At 43.7% G+C, this 9,476-nt stretch overlaps 1 protein-coding gene across 1 annotated transcript; it reads right to left on the bottom strand.

The window, feature by feature from the left end:
* Positions 1–371: 371 nt before the first annotated feature.
* Asb8 (ankyrin repeat and SOCS box containing 8) lies at positions 372–9,323 on the bottom strand. The gene is made up of 4 exons (XM_013018850.1): positions 9,263–9,323; positions 5,741–5,904; positions 3,938–4,042; positions 372–2,176 (listed from the first exon to the last, which is right to left on the bottom strand). Exons 2-4 carry the CDS (start codon positions 5,867–5,869, stop codon positions 1,544–1,546), a joined length of 867 nt encoding a protein of 288 aa, XP_012874304.1. The 5' UTR covers positions 5,870–5,904; positions 9,263–9,323; the 3' UTR covers positions 372–1,543.
* Between the last annotated feature and the right edge of the window lie 153 nt (positions 9,324–9,476).

Below are 9,476 nucleotides of genomic sequence, written 5' to 3'. Positions count from 1 at the left end.
ACCCTATGCCCACAATCATGATGGGAAAGGTTGGGTTAGAAAGATAGACTGAAGGGCTGGGAAGGTGGCTCAGTGGTAGAGCACTTGCCTTGCATGCATGAGGCTCTGGGTTCAATTCCTCAGCACCACATAAGCAAAAAGAAAAAAAGCCGGAAGTGGCGCTGTGGCTCAAGTGGTAGAGCACTAGCCTTGAGCTGAAGAGCTGAAGGACAGCGCCCAGGCCCAGAATTCAGGCCCCACAACTGGACCCTCCCCCCCCCCAAAAAAAAGAAAGAAAGATAGACTGAAAAACCAGGTAGTAAATAACTTTTCATAAATGGGAGGAGGAGGAAATGCACAAACAGAAATGATCAAACTTGCCTCTAGAACTATTTATTTCTTCTTTTAATGGGCAAAAAACAAAAAGCTCCATTAACAGCAAAAGGACAAAGGAAGACATTTTCAAGTTAGCTGGTAACAAACTCCATTTTGTAATTCCCAACCAGTTTTTGAAAACGGATTTTCAAATATGCATACAGACCATTTACAAAAAAAATTTAACTTGATCTAATTTCAGAACATGAAAAGCAAGAGTATTGTAGATAAGTTATTGTTCACTGAATCTGATCTTTTTTGGGCAGGAGGTCCATCTCCAAAGTAGCTCTTTTATATTCTTTCCCCATTCCCTCAACTCCACTTCCAAAGAACAATGAAAGGCAAAGATTCCAATACAATAAACACTATCTCTTAGTAGAGCAAGCTTTCTACAGAGAATGGAGAAGACCCATGGGGTTTAAGCATCCCATCTCATTCTCCTGACTAAGGCAAAGACACCTTTGTCGAAAGCACAGGAAACGCCTCCTGAGCTCATTAGTGAAAGAACCACATCAAAATAGTTCAGGACTTTCAGGACTTCTTAGGATTGCTTCGAACCTGCTCTCTCCTCAGTGTGGGAACAGCAAGGTATCTGAAATAATCCCTGGGCACATTTATGAAGAAAGGCAAAGCCTGTTGTTTCCTTGGGTAAGGGGACAGTCCCTTCCAAATGCTCAATTCACAATCTATGATACCCTTGCAGGCAGGAGTATCTTCATCCCAGCATGCCAATTGTTGCTTAGCTGGAACTGTGATTTTTCTTAAATCTTTTTCACAAATCAACTAAAAAGCTTTCTAGAAGGATTCTTCTGTACTATTAAATCCTATCCCCAAAGGAAAATCACACACACACCTTACTTGCCATCTTCCTAGAGAAATTTTAGTTGCGTGGTTGACTCTCCCTAAAGGGGCAGGTGTTGGGGAGACCTCTTCTTTTGCAGTATAAAACGCCAAGTAAGCAATAAACAGCAAAGAAAAGTGACGCATTTTTGTGGGTTTTTTGGGGAGGTTTGGTTGCTTAGCGTGGGGAGGGGAGGTTATGTGGAAGTTACTGCTGTGACATGTTGCTTTGAAATGTTTAAACCACATAACAGGAACAAGTTCTTTTCTGTGTTCCATGATTGAGAGATAGTATTGCAGGGAAAACCTCACCCAGAGTTGCCTGTGTGATGATTCAGGGATCTCCAGGCTATTCTACAAGCAGCAGGTATTCTTTCAAAGAAGCTGGCAGTGGAAGGCCTTTCACTGCATCTGGCAGATACTGGAGGCCCAGGCTGTGGCGCACAGCATAGCGAGACAGTGTTTTTAGTGTTCCTGGGGCGGAGCAGAGCACAGTCAGTTTTTCACATAGCTGTTGGTCTTTGGCCACCTCTCGTGGCATGGTGCCATTTTTCCTTAATTCAAAGTGTCCAACAGCTCTGTGGAGGAGCTCAAAGCAGGAGTCCTCTTTCTCTGTTCCAAGTCCCCTGACTAGCAGAGCGACTAGGCGGGAGATGGGTGTCTGGCCTTTTAGGTTGATGACCTTGACCTCTGCACCATAATCAAGAAGGATGCTGACACTTTCAAGATTCCCCTTCATAGCAGCCCAGCTGAGTGGTGTATCATTGTTGTAATCCAGGGCATTGACAGAAGCCCCACTCTCCAGGAGAGCCCGCACGCACTCAGCATTGTTCTTAAAGGCTGCCCAGTGAAGTGGGGTGTCTCGGTTGCCATCCAGAGCATTGGGATTTGCACCATACTCTAACAGGACCTCCACACACGCCTCATCTTTCTCTGCTGCATAGTGCAGTGCTGTTCGGTTGTAACCATCCAGGGCATTCACCTGTAAAAGGGGGACGAACTATATTACAGTGGACAGACAACTGAAAGAAAGAAGTGCAGCGAAGAATCCTCCATATATTTACCCATTACTTTTGCTGTGCAGTGTTCGGAGCAAGAGGTTCAACAAACAATTCCCAGGGGGCCTTAAGTGATCAAGATGGAGGTATGACAGGAACTTAGGTGCAAATATGAAAGGAACTATCCCAGGATAATTGACACTATTCTGTGCATTAACTAGCTGGCCTGGCCTTATTTAGGGTTTTGCTGTAATGTTCATGTCTCTATTCACTAGACTCTACCACAGAATACAGAATAAGGCAAGGGAAAGTGACGTTAGAGTCCTTAACACTGCTTTGTTTGCAGAAAATCCCTCTGGAGAACTGCTTGTTGTCCTGACTCTTTTTGTATCCTGTAGCTAATGGAAACCAGAATGAATAAAGAGGTCAAGGCTCAGCCTGAATAGTTTTGCTATGTTCTCTAATCCTATAGAGCACTCGAAATGTGACATTAAGCTCTTTGCAAAACATGCAGTGAGTTCATAAGAGATGAAAAGCATGTGGAGGGAAGAGCACAAATCTTCCAGTACTTGAAAAGGCAGCTTTTCAAGTGTGTATCATTTTTTTTCAAATTCTCAAGTTTAATAAACGGCATATCTCCTCTCATAAAATGAGATAAAAATTAAACCATTTAAATAAGTTTAACTTTTTAGTTTGGCTAAGCTTCATTTTCCCCCTGGATATTTTCACTTTGATCACTTCACGGTATAATTGGTTTTCACTCAGGCCACTCACAAAGAAGTTTAATCCTGGGAGTTGGAATTGCTAATGGCAAGTTAGAGAACAGCTGGACTTGATAGACACAGGATGAGGGGCTCTATCTCAGGTTTACTATCCAGTGTGTTTGGAACTGCATACAGGCTTCATCCTGATTCAAAATAATATCTCAGCATATGCATCCTCAAGACTGTTCACAAATAATCAAGAGTGCTAGTTGAATAAATTAATATGTACTTACTTAGCAAATACCCCATACTGATTTTCCTCACTTTATAACCTTATGGCATAAGATACCATGATCATTCCCTTTTTATAGATGGGGAAGGTGAGGCAAGGAAGAATTTAAGGGTTTTGTTTAAGGTAACACCAAGTTACTGAGGTGGAATCTTAAACCATAAAGTCTCACTCCAGAGTCTTTTCTTTCAGCTATTTATTACACAATGCTGCTTCATGCCAATGCCAAGGATCGACTTTCAAAAATTAATTTTTGGTTTTTGTCTTAAGATACATTAGAAGGAAAGCAAAAACAAGTGAACGAAAAACAATTTGTGAGCAAAAAAAAAATACAAGTAGCCCAATCCCAAGGAAGGGATTGCCTCATTAAATTCTGTGTGATAGATGGTCTCTAGTGGTTTAGATTTAACCAGAGTTGAAGGGTCTCTGTGCTTCCAGCACCTGACAGTCCCTAAGCAAAGACGATTCAGTGGAAATATAAACAGCCCTTAGGAAATGAGCTGGGAAGAAAGACATAAAGCTCCTTCTGGGAGACATGGACAGCTTAAATGAAGAAGAAAGAAAGGCAAAGGAATGAAGTCTGTAGGATCACTTTAGGGATTCATGGTTAGACATTTCCTTAATATTGGCTATGTTGATGGTAAGTATCAATTAGAAGGTCAATCTGGAGGATAGGAGGAGAAATTCAAAGAAATTGTGAAACTCAAATTCTAGCAAGTCAATAATAGCAAATTGTTGAAAACAGTAGTTACCTCAGCTCCTTTTTCCAGGAGTAACTCCACACAGTCAGCATCTGACACCATACAGGCGCAGTGAAGGGGCTTCAGGGTGCCGTGGGTACAGTTCACATCTGCTCCCTGTGGCAAAGAGGAAATTCAGTTTGTGATCAGCTCTGGCTCACACAGTCACCTAAGACTCAGAACTGAGTCTGAGGGAAGAGAGTACTAATCTTGACAATAGTATACACAAACTACTGGTTCCTAGTTTCCATTTCTACTAGGTAAACAATATTGTAATGTCCACGTCCAAATCAAGGACTTACACAAAAGAGGAAGGAAAACACTGTCAGTTCCTCAGATCAAGTGATTACATTTCACCACAAGGTAGTATGCTAAAATGACCACTTGGACATTCTTTTCTTTGATTTTTGTTTTCTTTCTGTTTTGAGGTTCATGATCAGAATTCAAACTTGGTACCTGACACTTTTGCTCATTGGCTAGCGCTCTACCAATTGAGCCATGCCTCCAACACCACCCTTGGGCATTCTGAGGACATAACCTTATGTGTAAATGCTGAGGGAATCCTTTATCATAGGCAAGAGAGCTGGACCAGCCATCTGCTTTCTATAGACACCCTGCTCTGAAAGCAAAGTGTGATAATGCCAGACTGAGGCCAGACCCGGCACATTCTTTTTGCCATTCAACGAATGACCCTTACTAACAGTATGGCCATCTTCATATTTCCTTATAAATCCTTTTAAGGTAGCCCCTCAGTCCTGGCATGCTCTGCCACATAGTCCAAATCTGGTGTTTCGATTCCTAATCTGAAGAAGGTGATGGAGATGCCAGTCAGACCAAAGTCATTGAGTGACTCAGCAGCAGAGCTAGAATTAGAACTGACAAAGTTCCTACTGCTGAGTCTTCTTGATCCCATTTTTAACGGGAACAAGCTAAGACCTTCCTTCTGCAGCTGTGCAGCATAACTTGGAAGCCATTACCCCACCCCAGGCTATAAAGGAGGATCCTAGCTTATCTTCTACAGGGAAAAATATACAAAATAGGTAATCAACTACCATCTAGTATTTCAGTCATGTAACCATTGAACAGAAGTGGTTAGGGATATATCAGATCAAAGTATTTTAGTTACTAAGCAGATCTATAACTGGCAGCTGTTAAGATAGAAGGGAAGTAATCATGTCATCTCTTCAAGTAATCACTGTAATCTAGATGTGGAGAAAAGCTTATAAAGATTTGAAAACACCTCTATTCTCATTTCCGACCACTCTTAGCAAAACATGTATGGAAGATGGAGAGCTTGATAGCTTCCTCATGTACCATATTCAGAGCTTTTTTGTTTTGTGTTTTTTTAGCAAGAGCATGAAGCTAGGGTTATCTACAACATATTTCACAATACACAAAAAAGTGAGCAAAGCAAAATATTGAGGGAAATATATTTTAATATCAACTGAATACATTTTAAAAAACTGGAAGAGGCTGGGAAGTTGGCTCTGTGGTAGAGTGCTTGCCTTGCATGCCTGAGGCCCTGGGTTCGATTCCTCAGCACTACATAAGCAAAAAGAAAAAAAAGCCGGAAGTGGTGCTGTGGCTCAAGTGGTAGAGCGCTAGCCTTGAGCTGAAGAGCTGAGGACAGCGCCCAGGCCCAGAGTTCAGGCCCCATGACTGGACCCAAAAAACAAAAAAGAAGTCATGTAAAAGACTGGAAGAACTTCTTGTGATCTAATTCCAAGTTGCAAGCCTGTAATCTCTTCCAATTGACCAGAAATGTTCCCCTCCCACTTCTTCACAGAGCAATTGCATCAGCAGCAGCACACTTACCCCTCTGATGAGGTCCTCTACGTTATCATGTGGGAAGGAACGGATGGCAGCAATTGTTCGGATCAAGCGTTCTGAGAGAGAGTATTTGCTCTGAATGCTCTGCATAATATACCACATACTGGAACTCATCAAGGCTCAGAGTGTGTTTACATGCTCCAAACTGCCTGAAACAAAGAAGTTTTAGGCATATACAAAATATCACTGAGCACGCCTGTCCTTAGGGTTAAGTGTTTTCTGAGGTTTCCCACCACTGAAAGCACAAGTCAAGGAGATCAGTGGTTCATTAATACCACCTTTCATTATCATAGGGTTGCTGGAGGCCTGAGTAAACCTGCATGTAGCCCTCTATTCTACTCTCTAGGCGCACAAGACTTCCCTAGAAGTTCAATGCTAAGATTTCCGTGAAATTCTTTGGGTTTGCAACCAAGACTAGTAAAATGGAAATATTTTTGAAGGCTTGAAGATTCCATAAACATTGTTTTCCTCTTCAGAACTTCTGTTACTTATTAACAGCATCCACATGTATGTGATACACATTACCTTGCAGTATAGCTGTGTACATAGTGTGTCTCCATCTACACTATAATCAACTAGAAGGCAAGGACTTTGTTCTTTATTATTTTGCCCAGGTAAGTAAGGCCAGACACAGAATCTCCCAAAATACAGATATTTAATAAGTACATGGGCTGGGAAGGTGGCTCAGTGGTAGAGCGCTTGCCTTGCATGCCTGAGGCCCTGGGTTCAATTCCTCAGCACTACATAAGCAAAAAGAAAAAAGCCGGAAGTGGCGCTGTGGCTCAAGTGGTAGAGCGCTATTCTTGAGCTGAAGAGCTGAGGGACAGCGCCCAGGCCCAGAATTCAGGCCCCACAACCTCTTAATAAGGGTAAGGCACCTGTGATATGTTTTTAAATGCGTCAGTCAAGGAGAAAAAAGAGAAATATGTGAGATAACATAAAATTTAAAAAGAATAAAAACTATACTTTGGAGTCATCTATATATAAAATCTGAAAAACAAATCAAAGTTCACACCAGTAAAACATGTTCCAGTTGTAGAAAAACAAGTATATTTAAAATTTATTAAAAATTTAAATTGGCTATTCATGACAGCTGAGAAATATATTGCAGCACATTTATGTTGAAACTACGATGGAAATTGTAGGATACATCAATTATATTTTGACAATAAGATATGCTAGGGAACATGTAAAATTGTAGCCAATTACAATGGTACATTTTTAATGAAACTGTACCTATCAAAGCTGTAAATAGCTGGATGCAGGTGGCTCACGCCTGCCTGTATATATTATTACAGTGTACCAACTCTTTAGGTGTAAAAACATGGGCTCTTGGGGTTGGGAATGTGGTTAAGTTCTAGCTTAACATGCATGAAACCCTGGGTTCAATTCTTTAGTGCCACATAAACAGAAAAAGCTGGAGGCGGCACTGTGGCTCAAGTGATAGAGGGCTAGCCTTGAGCAAAAGAAGCCCAAGGACAGTGCCCAGGCCCTGAGTTCAAGCCCCAAGGCAGGCAATTAAAATAAATAAATAAATAAAATTAAAAATCTGGGCTCTAGTTAAAATACAAGTTCCTTAGGAATAAAGATAGTGACATTTATTTTTTTCTCCCTGTAGTTCCTGGCACATGGTAGGTTCTCAATATTTGTTGAACCAATGTAAAGCTTATCACATTAGTTCCTAATAAGTGTGAGATTTGCAACAATTAGGCATATTATGTGTATTATTTTGGTCATTTTATAACATCATTTTTGAAATCTATCCCTTCACACATTGTACAATGTTTTATAATGTCTACTAGTTTCTTTATTTGCTAATCAGTAGCCATTTGTATCTGTTTAAAATATATCAATAGGGCTAGGAAGGTGGCTCAGTGGTAGAGTGCTTGCCTTGTATCCATGAAGCCCTGGGTTTGATTCCTCAGCACCACATAAGCAAAAAGAAAAAAGCCGGTAGTAGTGCTGTGGCTCAAGTGGTAGAGTGCTAGCCTTGAGCTGAATTGCTGAGGGACAGCACCCAGGCCCAGAGTTCAGGTCCCACGACCGGACCCAAAAAACAAAACAAACATAAAATATATCAATAAAAAAACACAGCCAGGCAGTGGCTCACACCTGTAATCCTAGCTACTCAAAAGCGTGAGACCTGAGGATTGTGGCTCAAAGCTAGCCCAGACAGGAAAGTCCATGAGACTCTCAGCTCCACTGAAGCACCAAAAAAAAAAAAAAAAAAACTAGAAGTAGAACTGTGGCTCAGGTGGTAGAGTACTAGCCTTGGGCAAAAAAGTTCAGGCCCCAGGATTCCCCCCCCACCATATAATATATATATATTACATATTTATAGCCATATATACACAGCCATGTATTCAGTAAAAGAGCACATGCTAAGGCTGTGGTTTCAAATCCCAGCACCCCCTCCTAATAATAGGTATATAGATGTATAGGAATATGCATATTCACACCCAACTCCTCAAAGACAAGAGTCTGTAGCTTATACTTCTTTGCAGCAAATAAAAGCGGGGGGGGGGGGGGTAAAAATGAGTCGGGATTCCAAGGAAGGGACCAAGGGACAGAGCCTAATTTCTGTCCCATGATAATCTGATGAATCCACACCCTACTCTCGTCGTTTCTTTTTTCAGGATGCTCTTGGACTCCCAACTTAAGAGGATGGCCAGTGAGTCCTTTGCTATCTCAAAGCCCCAGGTAAAACAACGAAACTTCAGAGCAGACTGGCAATATTCACTGTCAGGAAGAGTCCAAGAGTAGTCTAACCCTACCTTCTCTCTAGATGTTAGCTAGTACACGGTTTGACCCTTAGGGAGTCCTTTCCTTGGTAAGGGCTGAAAGCCCGCCTCACTCCCCATTTCTAGAATGTAGAGCAAACACCAAAGGGTTATTTATTCGTTTATTTATTTTTGTGCCTACTGGGGCTTGAACTCGGGGCCTGGGCGCTGTCCCTGAGCTGGTGTGCTCAAGGCTAGCGGGCTACCGTTTGAACCACAGCTCCGCTTCGGTCTTTCTGGTGGTTCATGGGAGAGAAGAATCTCTCTCTCTCTCTTTCCTGCCCAGGCTGGCTTTGAACCGAGATCCTCAGCTCTCAGCCTCCTGGGGAGCTAGGATGACAGGCGTGAGCCACTGGCACCTGGCTTTTGATTCTTTGCTTTTCTATGGAGACCCTCAAAGCCAGGTGAACAGTGGACGAGCGGGAGGCGGCCTGCAGTTTCCCCTTCGGCCCTCGGGGGAGAGCCTAGGCGGCGCCGCGGGGCGGAGGCCCGTGGGGGCGGAGCGGAGGGCGCGCAGAGCCCCCGCCGTCCCGGCAGGCGTGCGGCACGGACCCGGGCAGGAGCTGCGCCTGGGCCGAGGCGCCGGCCTACCCCCACCCCACCCCCGCCACGATCCCCACCCTCAGCCTGGAGGCTCGCGGACCTCAAGAGGGCGGAGGGGACAAGGGTGGGCGCGGTGCAGGGGGGGGACCGGCCTGCAGACCGTCCCGCCAAGGCCCGCACTCACCGAACAGCAGGGTGACGTTGAGCTGGGAAAGCCGCTGTCAAGACGTGACCCGGAAGCACAAGCTGTGGGCCGCGGGAGGCCGGGCTTACAGCGCGGGAAGAGCGGGTAGGATCTGCGCTTGCGCACTGAGCAGCGCCGGACACCCGGTAGGGCCGGCTTTGGGCATGGGTGCAATGTTTGGCCACGGCCCTAGAAGCTCACCAATCCAGGCCTC

Source organism: Dipodomys ordii, unplaced genomic scaffold (genome assembly GCF_000151885.1).
Source record: "Dipodomys ordii isolate 6190 unplaced genomic scaffold, Dord_2.0 Scaffold42, whole genome shotgun sequence".
In the NCBI taxonomy this organism is placed as follows: Eukaryota; Metazoa; Chordata; class Mammalia; order Rodentia; family Heteromyidae; genus Dipodomys; species Dipodomys ordii.
The sequence above is the reverse complement of the archived record's forward strand: the minus strand, read 5'-3'. Positions and strand labels throughout refer to the sequence as shown.